Here is a 15,513-nt window from a genome sequence, read left to right on the forward strand (position 1 = left end):
GGAGTTAAAATATGTAGCTAACAGAGACGGACATCAGCCGCTCAATCAACAAAGCTGAAACTTTTTGTTATGTGATATCAATCATTCAGGCTGTGGGCGATTACCGTGCTATTTTGATTGCAGGAAAAGCCCTGTGAGTATTTGTTAGATATACAAATTAGGGATTCTTCACTTTGGGTTTAAGGATAATATGGGATAAAGTACGTTCCATATGGAGTTTACAATTGATGTGTACTTTTGTTTCTCAATAATGGAATGTTCTGTTTTTCAAGGGATGGCTAGCAATCCTAGCTTTGGGTATTCAGTGAACTGCAGGGGGGAAAAGGCAGCATGTCTAGTATATGCAAAGAGGCTGACTGGGAACTTGTGTGCTTTTCTTTTGATTTGGTTTTTGTGGAAAGCAAATTGAAGGACCAATCTCCACACTCCTAAAGTCCTAGAATGAGATTTGTTATCCAAGTTAATACAAGAGTGGGTGAACTTTTTTATTTTATTAGGTGTGCTATAAAACTGCTCTTTTGGAAAAGTACACAAACCTAAGTGCATATTAAATCAAAACTCACAGGATTTTTTTTCAACAAAACAAAAGCCTATGTTCTTAAAATAAGCATTAAATATGGTGCTTTGCATATTGCACCGAATGGGGGAAAACTCCCCCAAAGCACATGAATGGGAACAAAAAGAAATTTCAGTGCATTATACTGAATCTTGTTTCATGTTTGCTGGTGCTGTTTATTCCATCATGTTCATGTTTAAAACCCTTAAGGAACATGCAATTTCCTGGCTACGAAGCTGCAATCCAGATGGGTGCATGCAAGTAGCTTTGAGAGATGTTGCCAAGTGTGTCAAACAAACAAACAAACATGCTGACATCCCTCGACAATGATTAGCTGAGGGTTTAACACCTCTCATTTCAGATATGCATTTCCGGAAGCGCTGACAACTTGTAAATTATGTTCGGGTGGGGTGGAGAGCGCAACGTGGGTTACGGTAATCTCATTTGAGACGACGCAACCTTTAGAGGATTTAACGTTGTTTTTCTTTTAACTTTGCAGTTTTAGGGGGAATTACAAGAGCATTATTGAGGCATTTGCAACTGTTTTGGGCAATATAAATGAAACCTTTTTACATTGATTTTGTTTGGTATTTTTTGCACTGTCATTTTGTGGTGTTAAATTACGCTTCACATTCTGCAGATATCGTTATCTCATTCTGGGAGAAGCTAGTTTTCAGCTATGTTAGTTATTTCTTATCATGCACATAAACAGCCATTTGGTTAAACCAAATTGCTTGCCATCTGCAGGACTGATGAGTATCTTTTGGGGGATTGGAACATTTTCAAATTATTCATTATATTTTATTTTTTTCTAGTATAACATTTGAGAAATTAATGACTGCAACATAAGCATAGACAAATTTTTTCTTAGTCTTTTTTTTACGTACAAATAATAGAGGCCAGTATTTGTTATTCATGACATCGTATCCCAGCCCAGCAAATGGATGGTTAGCTATTCAGGGTGCCGACTGCCTACTCCATAATTGTCTGGGATAAGCTCCAGCACCCCCTGCGACCCTTGTAAGGATAAGCTGGAGAACGAATGAATGACATTGTAATGTCCACAACATTATAGGCTAGTTTCTTTTCAACTATTGGGGGATTTCCAGAAATCAACATGTTTGGTTGTTTCATTTTTAACTGCAAAAAAGTGGGACTGTCACATTTCTCTTTTCACAGGCATGATTATAGTAGAATTAGATAATTCACAATTGTTCTTGTGTTTTTAATCATTATATTCTTATCAAGAGTAAGTGCTCGCGCTTGTGTAGCCGTTTAAGAAAGAGTGTAAGACTCCAAATACTTCAATAGTATTTTGTGCAATGAAGCATCATGCAGAACATCACCTTATACAAACAGATTCACAAAAAGTGGCTGCAGCATTGTAACTACATACATTCTGCTGCAGCATCTCTGCGCCCACTGCACGCAACTAAGAAGAAAAGAGCAAAGTCACCGAGTGCGCATCAGTCATGCGATAATTGTGTTGTATAATATGGAAATGAAGGCTTCAGCTATAATCTATCAGCTCCCCGCAGCCAAGCGCAACGTTGAGCAACAGCACCACCAAGTTGTTTTGGTCCCACAGATTGAGGGGGTTGACTGTGCGATCATAATGAAGCCACTGGTGTGTGCTCAACATCGCATCACGCTATTACCAGCCTGCCTTTGCTCTCAAGGTGTCTTGCATGCACAACAAACTTGTGCCACACATCATAGCAATACATGATTATTTTTTAGATGAAAATTAATTCCATTTGTTTCAGGCTTGTGCTCCTTTTAAGTTTAAAGGTGACCGAAAGTTGACTTGTAGCTTGTGACGGGGTACTCATACATGTTAACCAATCGATGGTCACACTAGGACTTAAAAAAAAAACATATTACAACAGATAATGGGAAGTTTGTATTTTAACTGAGAAATGCATACTTTCTAAATGTGGTATGAAGTCATATTACCCCTTAAAAATTAAGATGTCAAATTCAAAGGCAATTCCAACCCAGAACTGCAATACTCTGAGGTCACCATAAATAGGCATTTATCTTTTGTAATTGGTCAGAAGTATATTTCTGTATTAAGCCTTCATATTACTTCAAAAGATATAAAGGGATTAAAATGAGACCGGATAGTGGAGGTTTGAATGTATTCCTCTGTTTAATAAACAAAAGCTGGCATTGATATTCTATATTTATGTGTGCTGCTGTTTGTGACACAACAACAAAAAAAGCCTGGCAACATCTCCATGTTTTACTGTCCAATGAATCACTTAAGTAGATATTAATAAAGCAATATTCCTTGCACAATGTGGCACTTTCAGCACTGAATTTTGAAAAGCCACATACCCAACATTGGCTGTTGTGGAAATTATTCGGTGGGTTGAGTGGGCTGCCAGCAAGTTATGCAATTACCCTCACACACTCGCAAATGGACATAGACACAATCACGGTCAGATACATACATGAAGATCCTCATGCCTGCAGATGTACAGTTCCCTCTTGGAGATGTTGCTTGCCAATGGGCGTTAACGATGCTTAATGCATGAAGAGGCTTTCATTGTGTACATGCACAAAGTAGACATTCCCACACAAAGTTACCATGTACAGTACCATTTGTAAAAGCCACTTAATGCACACCCAGAATACCCTTTGGCCATGTTGCTGCACGTTTGACGTGAACAAGCAAAAACGAGTTGTAATTATTCATTCTATTGCACAAATGTAGCATAAAGTATGGATGAGCACCAGGCCTAGACACTCACATACGACATGCTCAGAGTAAAAAGTGCACACAAGGACATAAAGCAGCATTCAGCATGTTTACAGATATGCTGCAAAGAGAGTGTCACCTTGTCGTTTCTTTATACTAATTGCATGTTAATTACCAAAGTGTCATCAATACAAAAAGGGGGTAATTAAGGTTGGGAAAATATATGCATTACACCTTTAACACTTAGGAAGCAAAGCTTGTATGTGTGAATGTGCAATTGCGTCGGCAAATTATGACTAGCTACTTGTATTTGTTTGCCAACCCTGCAGTAAAGGTTAAGTGTTTCCTGAGAGTGAATACCATCAAAAATTACATATCACAATCCAAGGAATTATCCACTGTTAATGCAAGACCTTAGCTACCAAGCTGTGTGTTTGTCTGGGTTTCTCACTTGTGCTACCCTGCTGACTGTAGGACGGATGACATTTTTGCTCTTCTGGTTGGGCCACTATGCACAAAAAGGAAATCTCTCCCAGCATAGGAGACTTACAGACAGACAGTAATTCATGCACATTCACACCAACAGTGAAATTATAGTATATTTAATTAACCTTAGAAGCATGTTTTTGAAATGTGGTAGGACCCAGAGTACCAAGTAACCAGTTGAGACTGAATCAACAGGGCCTCTACTGGTTGCAGGCAAGTAATGCTCAATTGAGTCTCAATTCCTTCAAGACATGATTAATTTCACACACTCTACAAGAGAATACACTATTGCAGAAGCAATGAAATGCAGTTTTGTACCTCTATTCAACATTAGATCATATAAACAATCAAATTAGATGATTCATGTTTACCCATGCACCATTTCAGTTCCAGGGATGAGACGACAACCAAAATCAAAGCATTAACTTCAACTGACAATGTTTCCACCAACCAATGTACTGTATTCATTCACTGCTTTTGATGGCAAGGGACCTCAAATCAATATTAACTTTGAGTGCTGGCAGTGATCGTTCACTATTAAAATGGACTTGAGGCCTTCAATGACAGTGAATTAGTTAATGGCACATGCTACATAAAATCTTGACACACAATCATTGTGAGGAATATAAGCCTGTCGACATTAGAGAAAACCATCTATTTTCTATACTGCATATCACTGTTCAAGGTCACAGGTAGCTGGAACCTTTCCTAGTGGACTGGGGATAAAAGGCTTGAATTGATAATTTGCCAGTCATTCAAAGGGCCATTGGAGATGAACAAACATACATACACACTTCAAATTTAGCCGAGTAGGAAATGAAACATCACTGCCTTTTTGGAAGTCTGGTGAGAAATTAGCAGATGGAGCCTTTTAAGATTTGCATTTTTGCACCATTTAAAAGTGCAAGCACCAAATTTCATATAATATGGAAAATTATTTCAAGGATTCGGTTTTATATTGACTTTAAAATTATTAACTGTGAGTGGATTCCTTAAGGCTATTGCAATTGTTTTTTTTAAGTGGAGCCACTGTTACTTTACTATTTTGCCATGATGGAAATAACTAATTCCTCTGCAGATCACTAGCTAGTATATGATTGCTTTTTGTCGTGTATGTAGTGATGTAACTTCAGTCTCTTTGAAAAGCATAATTTGGTAAGCCCCCACCTCTTCCTTACTTACGTGAGAGCCTTCAGAGCTCAGCGACAGAACAGAATTCACGTTAATAATGAGAGTCAACCATCTGAGCTTGTCCAAACGCATCGCCAGCTGTAGCTTAGCAATGGTGTGCCTTTACCGGACATCGTCACCCGAGGATGACAAGTGCAGCCACTGCTTTTCCGACAAATTCATACTGGGTGCAGCTAGGCCACGTCACTGTGCATCATTTGAAAACACTGTCTGTTTCTCACTCTGTTTCTTGCAGACAAGATGTGCCTCAATGATTTCAGGTCCATGCACATCTCTTACTCAGCCTCACCAAACATCACACAGTATGTGCAAAAAGTTGCTTTTTGTTAAATGAACCACCTATTGGAATTACATGGAAGGAAAATCATTTCAGCAACATTAGTTTGTGAGTATTTAGAGATATGAGGCACTAAATCTTTCCGGTCAAAGATAGCATGGAACTGTGCATCTGTCAGCACTCATGGACTTATAACTCAAGAAATGTGACATTTAATAAATAGCGCATGGCCGCCATGGCTCATGTGTTGCCATCACGGAGTGTTCGGCAAAATTTACAATATAAGCTTGGGTTGGAGGGACTGACAGCCCACTTTAGGCATAGTGTAACTTCATGTTCACTAGGTTACAGTAACTCTTCTCTATAGGCAAATGAAAGCTTAATGTCCTCATCATACAAGGGAGGATTTATTCACTTTACACATTCACTAATGTATGCATTCAAACTGTGCACATTTCTTTCTGAACTACATGGCAATCGAAGTGCTGTCGTGAACAAGACTTTCTGTCATTGAAGACTAAGGTCACTGTTCCGCTGTGCAGTGGGTGTTCTCCATCGAAATAAAAGAGAAATCTGGAGCAAAGCCAACTACATTGGACCCATCGGTAAAAGTGAGAAGGGACAGTAATGGAGGAGAATTAGGTTCTGTTGTAATTACTCAGCATGCTGGCCACACCAAAGGAGACTCATTTTATTCAAGAGAACACCAAGGACTTTGGAGTATATAATCTTGCAATGACCAAGGATGCTTTATAAACTTTGCGATTCAAACTTTGCATCTGCCAGCATGTGGCTTGGTATACAAGAAACTCATCTTAGAAGTCCTTGTGATCTGCATACCTTATTTTTTCGGTGTACAATTTCTCATGGAATGATCGAAAAAGACAGGTCTTTTGATGTTTAGGTAGTGCTCACTGCACTTGTGAAGATGAATTGAATGAATAAACATTTACTGAATGTTTCACTGAAAAATGATCTGTCAGTGTGAATGTTAAAGTGTCATTCCTGTGATTGACAGGTAAAAAGTCCAGGGTGACCCTCTGCATGGTAAATGACAAACCAATTATACCCCACCCACTTCATGGCTGCAAGGTCAAATATCACGTTTTCCAATGCACAATACATATTTAGCTTTGAATTGGAGAGGTCAGTGTTTCTTCTGACCTAATACAATGCAAAGGGAGCCTTGCCATATTTAAAGTATGAGCAAAATCATAACATCTGAACATAGACCAACATGAGAATCGGGTTTTCGAGAAAATGGACAAAGCCAGCTATAATACATGACTTTTACTTCATTCCCATTTGGATAGTCTGCGCTTTTGGCATTTCAGATGTAAAAGAAACCATGATAGGAAGTTAGGAGCAAGGGAAATGTTGAATATGAATGGTGCAATGTTCTGTATTCAAAATGTCACGGACATGAATGTGTGAGGGCTTAGAGGTACTGAAGAGGATGCTTTTTCCACTGCAAGTGGTGGAATGCAGAAAAAAAAAATGTTGTTGAGTGTGTAGTGAGGATTTAATGTGACTGCATAAATCAAGCAGTGTAACTAATCAAGAGGCAACACACTGCCGTTCACCCTCCCGCGCTGTCTACGTGTCAATACAAGCAGACCTCATAAAGACAAATGGTGAGGGGGGCATTGCCATGCAGCACACAGTGCACACAGTGCACAAACGCAAGTCCACCCCCCCCCCCTTCTTTTGCATGCTGATCACCAAGAAGAAAGACAGCACCCAGCTCAAAACACTTGACACTGCATTGCCACAAAAAAAAAGAACTACAGAACTTCAAATAAATCAAAATTCTATTCAATCAGACTCTAAAGTAAATGACAAGAAACAAAAGTTTTAAATTCCAGAAAAATATCTATCAAATTCCATAATAGGTGATTGTGAAATTTACGATACTGGATAGTAGTGCAACACGTTTTATTAAAAAATGGCTTGTAAGTAATATAAATGCACAACAATAACTATCCACACTACACTAGTGGTATACAAAAGGGTTATAAGATTGAATTTATAGGTGGACTAGGGTCCAAATACAGCCAAGAGATGCTCATAACCATCCAACCCATCATCATCTTTGATATACTGGCCTCGCCTTCTCTCATTCCATCTTTAGCAGCAACAAAGAGATTAAAGAGGGATTACTTCTGACATGTCAATGTGATGCAGCTATGGCCTATACTACTATTTTTTTACCTTTGTCATGCAGTTTCAAGTCAATACAACTTGCCACACACGCACGCATATAGGGTAGAGTGGAGTAAAGCGGTGTGCCCCATGCTAAAATCTCAACATGCTCCTCAATGTCACGTCCATTTCCTTGAAACACTCGTGAGAAAAAACAATCCTCTCGTGCAATGTGGTTTATGGCTGCTGTGCTGAGGAGGCAAGAATAGATGGATTGGCAAAGGAAGGAGAGAGACAGTTTTTGTTGTTGGGTTTTTTTTGTGGTTGATAACCTTTTGTTGAGATTCAAAGGGCGTTTGCATCACAGGGAAATGGCCTATTGATCATGGGGAAAAGTGGCAGAGGAGAAAAAAAATCAGAGGGAACCGAAATCAAATAAGTCAAACCAGGCTTCACACAAATTTGTGTATTCAATAGTCCCATAATGCATAGCTTCAATGAGTTGTAGACAGGGTAGGAATATACAATTTACTAATAAACTGCCTCAAAATGAATGACACGTAGAGCAGCTGACTTTATGCCATGTAGCTCCAGTTTCCTAGACAAACAAATTATCTTTTTTCTTGTTTTAGATTTAAATTGGAGATCATTGTCATTACTGTCTGAAATTAGTTGAAATTACATCGCTACAGATTTTAGAAAAATACTTGTGGCCATTATTTTTGTTGTGGGTGTAATGTTATTAACCTTTAACTTAAGTTGAAACAGAAATGTTATTTTAGGAGTAAATTACCAAGATTCAACAGATTTGAATTAAATTGCGTATGCTTTATCATTGATTGGAATGAAACATGATCTCTCAATTCTAGCCATCTTAGTTCAGTATAGCTAATTCACGTATTTAGCCAGCAACAATAGATTGAATTGAAATTGTAATGTGAAATCTGAATTACTGTATCTCTTCTCTGTGTAGCTTTGTTCATTTGATTTTGAAGTAGGTGAGGCACCATTTTCCGTCATATAAGCCTGCCACTGATATACACATTTAATAATAACTCAGTCGACCTTGACCTGCTTTCAGACTTGCCTTATTGGTGGTAAGCCTTACACTGTCTCTACATCGAAGAGATTTATTATACTTCTATGTAAGAGTGTCAGGAGGTTCTATGTCGTGTGGTGAGACACTTGCAGAACATGTCGCTTCTGCTGGGATGAAACCAGAGCGTCACATGGTGATCCCTTGAACTGCTGGATTAGTAATGTCTGCTTTGCCTCGTCTTGCTGTGATATCCGAACATTTGGGAAAAGGGGGACAAGGGTGCAGCCAAGCTCTTGTGCTAATAACTTGCCTAGCACTCACAAAATAATCACTTTAAGAAAAATCAATGTAATCTTCTGATGGAATGAATCGATTACAAATACTGTCTTCCTAACAGCGTTGGAAAAAATATCAAGCAATCTTATGACGACTATGCATTATATTAACATTTGCTAAAAAGACCCTTGCTTAGATACTGTTTTATTTAAATGTTAAACAATCTATTTTTACTAGTATCATGACATCTGTTGTTGGCAAAACAATACCTTTAAGGTCAGGCTTTTCAACCAGTGACTGTCAAATGGCAGATGTAAAATTTTGGAGGACAACACCAGTGGACAGATTGCCCTATTTGATAGGAAAAAACATTCTAAAAAGGTGTGGAGTGCAGCTTTTCAATACATTGAGGAAACATTTACCATTGATTGATTCATTCTAGGGTCAACTAGGGTCGCGGGGGTGCTGGAGTCTATCCCAGCTGACTTTGGGGCAGAGCCGGGTGGACAGACAACCAGTCACACTCATACCTAGGAGTTATTTAGAGAGTCCAATCAGCCAACCATACATGTTTTTGGAGTATGGGAAGAAACCGGAGTAACCAAAGAAAACCCACCCAGGCCCAGGCTGAACATGCAAACTTCACACAGGTGAACTATTAGGTACTAATGAACTGAACACAAGAGATAGCCTCAAACACTCATGGCATTCAGTCCAAATACTTTCAGAATGGAAGCTGCTTATCTTCATGATGGTATTCTCCCACACAACCTCCTTCTCCCTTTATGTTATTCAAGTTGTGCAATCCTTATGCACACCTACTGCCTTCTACCACCTTCGATACACCACCTAAAATTACACTCATCAACCAAGAAGTTGGGACTAACCCCGCTTTTTTTTATTCATTCTTTTTTTTTCCTCAAGTGTACAGCAGGCCAGATCAAATCCTCCACCAGGCCGGCGAATGACCCACGGGCTTTGGATTCAACACCCTCTGCTCTAAAGCAACAGTGCCACACTTTGGAGGCAGCAAAGACAGCCAGACGTGATTTATTCCTCTCCCTCATTCAGTCTATCTACTGGCACTGCGGATGCCTGCAATAGATAGCGTTTGTCATTAGAGCTTTTCTTAAAAATGTAGAATAGTACCCTTTTAATGATTTCCTTTATGAAAATAGGAAACCACCTGTTTTTTACCCCATCAAAATTCTGGCTGCGTCGCACCCTGCGGGTCTTTTACATTGATCGATCCGCGTAGACACGACATCCTCTATGAGGATTTGCGTTGAAGTTCACGGGCAAGTTAAAATGGAAAGTTGATGCATATGAGCCATTTAATTTCTACTGAAAGAATGCACCCATGAATAATTTGGGGTCCTAAACCAAGACTAAATGATAGCAGATACTAGCAGTAAATCTTACTCACCAATGTGGATAATGGAGTCAGAGAGCGCACACTTCCACTCCTGGCTCCAAATCACAGCCATGAGCAACACAACCCAAAGAACTCTCATGTTGTCCAAATAGATGGATAGAAAAGATGAATAGATAGTCTCCTCCCTATTCAAAAGCAGAGCAAACCCCCCAAAAAAACACTAGTCCTCTCTTTCTTTGTTGTATTTTTCCTTTCTTTTTTAGTCCATCTATAAAGAACAAGCCCAGTCTTCACAGGGATGCAAAAAGATGCAAGAAGAGGATGACTTAAGTGATTGTCTTCCCCGTTGTCAAATCATATCGTGGCGAAAAGGAAAGGCGCAAAAGCCGCAGACGGCGAGACGCAGCAGAGGGAGGAAGGAACAAATCTGCAAGCCTTGGATGCTTGAGCTTCACGCTTCACTGTTGTCCCTTCTTCATATGCACAGCAAAATCCAAACTCAATGATGCGATCCAAGCACCAAAACTTCCAGTATTTTTATTTCCCCCATCGGTTCACTGTAGTCACTCTTGGAGTGCACACTTTTAGTCCGAGGATGGAACATGTGGCATATTTCCAAATTGGAGGAGAGAAAAATGCTCATAGAAGGAGAAAAAAGGCTGCACAGCATACACTCTTTTCCAGACCAGGATGGAGGATCCCAAAAGATAAAGAAAAGCAGCGATGATGCGCGCTACCTCGCTCAGGCTCCGCACTCGGTATGCGGGGACCCGCGTTAAGCCCTGGCGTGCACACAGGATGGAGAAGGGGAGGTGCGTTCTCTCCCTGTGCGTGCAGGGGGGAGAAGAGAGAGAGTGTGATAGAGAGAGAAAAGGAAAAAAGAGACATAAAGAGAGAGGTCTGGCATTACATGGATGAGGAGGACCGGGAATGCTTGCGTACCCTTCTTTCATCCATTATACTTCTCTCTGATTCCATTATCGATGGTTGAGGCAGATGACTGCCATGCACTGAGAATCATTGCGTGTCAAAGTTTGTTCTTGTCAAAGTGCCCATTATAGCTATGCCTATGAGAAAGACAAACCAGTGGCTGACACTAACCGTGCGGTTGAAGTGACTCAGGAGGTGGTGGATCAAGATAGTCAGTCGCACACCAGATTGAGGGGAAACGGGTGCCCACAATACGATTTAAACACCTTAACAATGGTTGGACAAACAAGGTGTTGATGGTTGTAGTAAACAAGACTTTATTAAAAGACAGATTTTGACTGTCTGTGTCTACAAACAAGATTTTTCCTCATTCTCACAAAGCTGAGTGAATAGTAAACTAGAGGCAGATGGTAACACTATCAGCAAGAACAGTGACATAAAATAATTGAAGCTTTTGTTTTCCACATTGTTAATAATTAAGCTTACAGGTAAATCAGAGCATTTATGTGCTGGTCTTACATGCCAGGTGGGATAAACCTGATTGCCAGCCAAGTAAAGGGGAGCAAGATCAGAATATTTGCTTTTCCCATGTAAGAACTGGCCTCTGCACCGCCTATATGCATCACACAAGTCTTGCTTGCTGTTCTGCCAAGTCTCATCATGCACAATCAAAAACCAGCAGTTTATTGTGACTTTATAGTTGGATTGTTTTAGCTAGAAGCAAACAAATCTCCACAACAGGTTGAAGGCAGATGGCCGCCCAAATTGAGTTTTAATACTACTCCGTCCATGTGCCTATTTGAGTAATTCGCATGTATGAATGACAAACCCTGGGCTTGTGTAAACTGTGTGGTCAGACAATGTCAGCATGGATAGGAACAAGCATTTCCCACCAACAGTCCAGACAGATGGTCAACCGTATTTAGTTTTGGTGCAGTTCTGACTATCAAAGTATTTCTGATATGCAATGAACTTCAAACAATAGATTTTACTTGATCTAGTAAGGCATAGTTAGAATTAGACATGTTTAAGGACAGCAAATAGAATAAATATGTATACGACAGAGCCTCGTAGTGCTGATTTCGCCTATTTTTATACAGACTGGTTGTCCAAGACACATGCCTGGCATGGGCTGCATTGGCACAAAAATACATTGGCGTGCCATTTCACGCCAGAGCACACAGGCTGTCTATGGAAAATAAGGACTGAATGATGAATATAAATCAAATGTTTATGGAAAGATAAAATACACCCATTTCCATGTAGGCTTCCGAAAATAGATGCATCTTCACAGATAGATTTGGCATAAAAATCTGAACCAATATTCAGCAAACATTTCTTACAGCAATATAATCTAACTGATCAGACATTGGCAAAAGTGTCATCTTTATCCTATTCACTTTGCTCTTTGTTTGGGCTAGATTAGGTGTGCACCATGTATTTTTGTTTTAAATGAGGCACATAGTAAATCATTTTCAAACATGCTAAACAGGGAAATGCAAAGATAATTTGATTAGAATTTCATTAGAATCACGGAAGCACTGAGCCCATGAGAAATACCGCCTGGTTCTAAAATGTATCGAATTAAGCATACAGTAGATAACATAATTTCAAAATGTTTATTCATGCAATTACTGCTGTTTAGTACGATACATTTGTCAAACCAATGAAAAGCTTGAGCTACTATGTTGCTGCCCCTAATGAAGTCAGGGAAAAATTAATTAATAAAGTAAGATCCTGGGTCATCATGCCATGGAATAGAGTTTGTCTTCCTCTTGGGTTTACTCGAGTAGGTCATCCAATTCAACTAAAATTGTAGGCTTTTTAGTGTTTAGATTATTTTTACATATATTTGTAAATATTTTTTAGGTTCATCATGGGCCTTCAATAAACAGATTCAAATCTTTAACCTTTCATTTTTCATACTCTGAGAAAATCCCGCCGTCAGTAATTCCCGACATCTATTTGCCCTCTCCCTCCCATGTAATCAAGTGTTTGTACACCACTGCCCTCCTGAAGGGCTCCTCTTAATCGGCCTCAGACGTTGGATTAGGGATTAGAAGGATTGGGAGCCTTCAGCTAGCCCTTGGACTGATGCATTCAAGGAACGGGACAGGAAGAAGAAGGAGAAGAAGCGATAGGCCCACTAATGCTGTCAAAGCTGCCCTGGCTCCTGCTCTGGCAGTGAATTTGATTAGTATGTGTTATTTGGAGGGTGAAGTGTCTGGATAAATGTAAGGAAAAATGTATCGTCTCAAGGAATGATAAATACTGTATCTGAACTTAAAATCAACCCGACTTCAGAACATTAAACATTTAATGAATGTAACGGGTAAAAATTTTTCAAAAGCCATATGCTATTGTTACGGCTGGCAGCCTGGACACACACCAGTAGGAGGTGTTTTATCTCCAGCTCTGGCTCCACCCCTGTGACCGAGCCCTGCCCAGGCCAAACACAGCTGTAATTAATTCCCCAATCATCCCTCCTGCCCTTATTTAAAGCCTTTTCAGTAGTCAGTTCAGCCCTTGCCTTTTACCTTGCCTTCTTGCCCTGGCCCTTGCCTTGCTGAGTTGCAGGCTTGTGAGTATGTTACTCCGTTATATTTTGTATGTGTTGTTAATGATTTTTGGGTTGCATAGGGGGACTTGAGATAAGTTTAGACACCCTTGGGTATACATATAGTTTGTGCATTTAGACACAGTTATTCCCCTGTCTAGATTATATTACATCAGTTTAACGGTGGCATCCTTCGGTCCTGTATTTTTGTGGGTGTTCATTTGGACACCTGTCTGGGAGGGGGTTTTACCGTGTTTATTTGAGGGTGCCACTTTAATATCTCGTGCTTCCCCTATGTTATCCCATAGTCTATTTTTGTTGACTTTATTGTAAATAAAAATAACTGAAGGCTACTTGCAATGTGTGTCCGAACTCATCTTTGACCGAACCTGTCTGCTGTGATAGTTGCGACTCCCTGGTATATCATACCCCAGGGGGAGTCGTAACAAGTGGGGGCTCGTCCGGGAGATCATTAAGATCTGTTATCACAGCAGCAGTTTGGTCATTGGTGGTACGGACTGCATGTGCAGTAGGCCGGTGAAGGCTGGGCAAGCAGAGTTGAGGTAGGCACAGTTAATAGCTATCATTCAGTCTAGTGTAGTGCTGTAATTAGCAGGATGGACTTTGATGCGGAAGAGTTCCTTTTTTTTAACTTGGCACTGTAGATCAGGTTGACCAATGTAAGAGGAGAGATCTGTTAGGTCTTCCGCTCATCTAGGGTTCACTCTGTCCAGGACTACCAGGCTAGCTGAATTGAAGCAGGAGGTTATCCATATATTAATAGCAGCGCAGTACTTAGAAGCCACAGGAGGAGCATCTGCGGGTGTTTCCTCTCAGTCTCTGGCCGATTCTGAGGAATCAGGCAGGATGGAGAAAAATGAGGTAGACAGGGATGGTGTCACCTTGAATGTAAAGGCTCTAGTTATAAATCCCAGGGCTCGTTTAAAAGGAAAACCAGAGGGATATGGTGCTGTATCTATTGGGGAAAATGCCCCCATTGCTCTAAAGATATTACGTATGCAAAATGAGGCTAGGGATAGGGAGTATGCTCATCAGCTGGCCCTCAAGAAAATGGAGTTTGATTTTCAGTATGCTCATCAGCTGGCCCTCAAGAAAATGGAGTTTGAGATTGAACTAAAAAGGCGGGAGATTGAACTCTTAAAGAGTACTAATATGGTAGAAAGTAGGGGGTTTAAAGTTAGTGAAAGCCTTCCGCTTGTACAGCCTTTCAGTGAGACGAACGTCGAGGCGTGGTTTGGTGCGTTTGAACGGATAGCACTGTCCAATAAATGGCCAGAAGAGGGCTGGGCTCTAGTCTTACAAAGGAAACTGTCAGGGAAAGGCCTTGAAGCTTTAAGTACACTGTCGATAGAAGACAGGTTGGTATATGATAAGGTAGCTAGAGCAGTGTTGCGCGTTTACGAACTGGTGCCTGAGGCGTACCGCCAAAAGTTCAGAAATCACAAATTAAAGCCTGGACAGGCCGTGGCTGAGTTTGGCCATGAGAAAGAAAAAGCTTTGGAGCTTGAGCGTGTAGAGAAAGCACGTGTAGCTCAAGAATGGCTTGCAAAAGAAAAAGCTTTGGAGCTTGAGCGTGTAGAGAAAGCACGTGTAGCTCAAGAATGGCTTGAGAAAAAAAAAGCTTTGGAGCTTGAGCGTGTAGAGAAAGCACGTGTAGCTCAAGAATGGCTTGCAAAAGAAAAAGCTTTGGAGCTTGAGCGTGTAGAGAAAACACGTGTAGCTCAAGAACGACTTGAGAAAGAAAAAGCTTTGAAGCTTGAGCGTGTAGAGGAAACACGTGTAGCTCAAGAACGGCTTGAGAAAGAAAAAGCTTTGGAGCTTGAGCGTGTAGAGAAAGCACGTGTAGCTCAAGAATGGCTTGCAAAAGAAAAAGCTTTGGAGTTAGAGCGTGTAGAGAAAGCACGTGTGGAGCAAGAATGGCTTGCGAGAGAAAAAGCTTTGGAGTTTGCACGTCTAGAG

The 15,513-nt window shown here is 40.4% G+C and overlaps 1 protein-coding gene across 5 annotated transcripts in view; it reads right to left on the bottom strand.

Annotated features, from left to right (window-relative positions):
• The window catches only part of LOC144215399 (glutamate receptor ionotropic, delta-2), a 230,902-nt gene that overhangs the window by 195,458 nt on the left and 19,931 nt on the right, over nt 1-15,513 (bottom strand). For 3 of the 5 annotated variants that reach the window (XR_013330421.1, XR_013330422.1, XM_077744289.1), the window contains exon 1: nt 10,098-10,176. The exons of 1 other annotated variant lie outside the window; for it this stretch is intronic. Coding sequence is in view for 2 of the 4 variants with exons in the window: in XM_077744289.1 (XP_077600415.1) it covers nt 10,098-10,158 (61 nt within the window). In the remaining 2 variants the exon portion in view is untranslated. Of the gene's footprint in view, nt 1-10,097; nt 10,186-15,513 lie in introns of those variants that run through there. One more of the 5 variants, XM_077744288.1, reaches the window with a different exon arrangement.

Source organism: Stigmatopora nigra, chromosome 22 (genome assembly GCF_051989575.1).
Source record: "Stigmatopora nigra isolate UIUO_SnigA chromosome 22, RoL_Snig_1.1, whole genome shotgun sequence".
Classification (NCBI taxonomy): Eukaryota; Metazoa; Chordata; class Actinopteri; order Syngnathiformes; family Syngnathidae; genus Stigmatopora; species Stigmatopora nigra.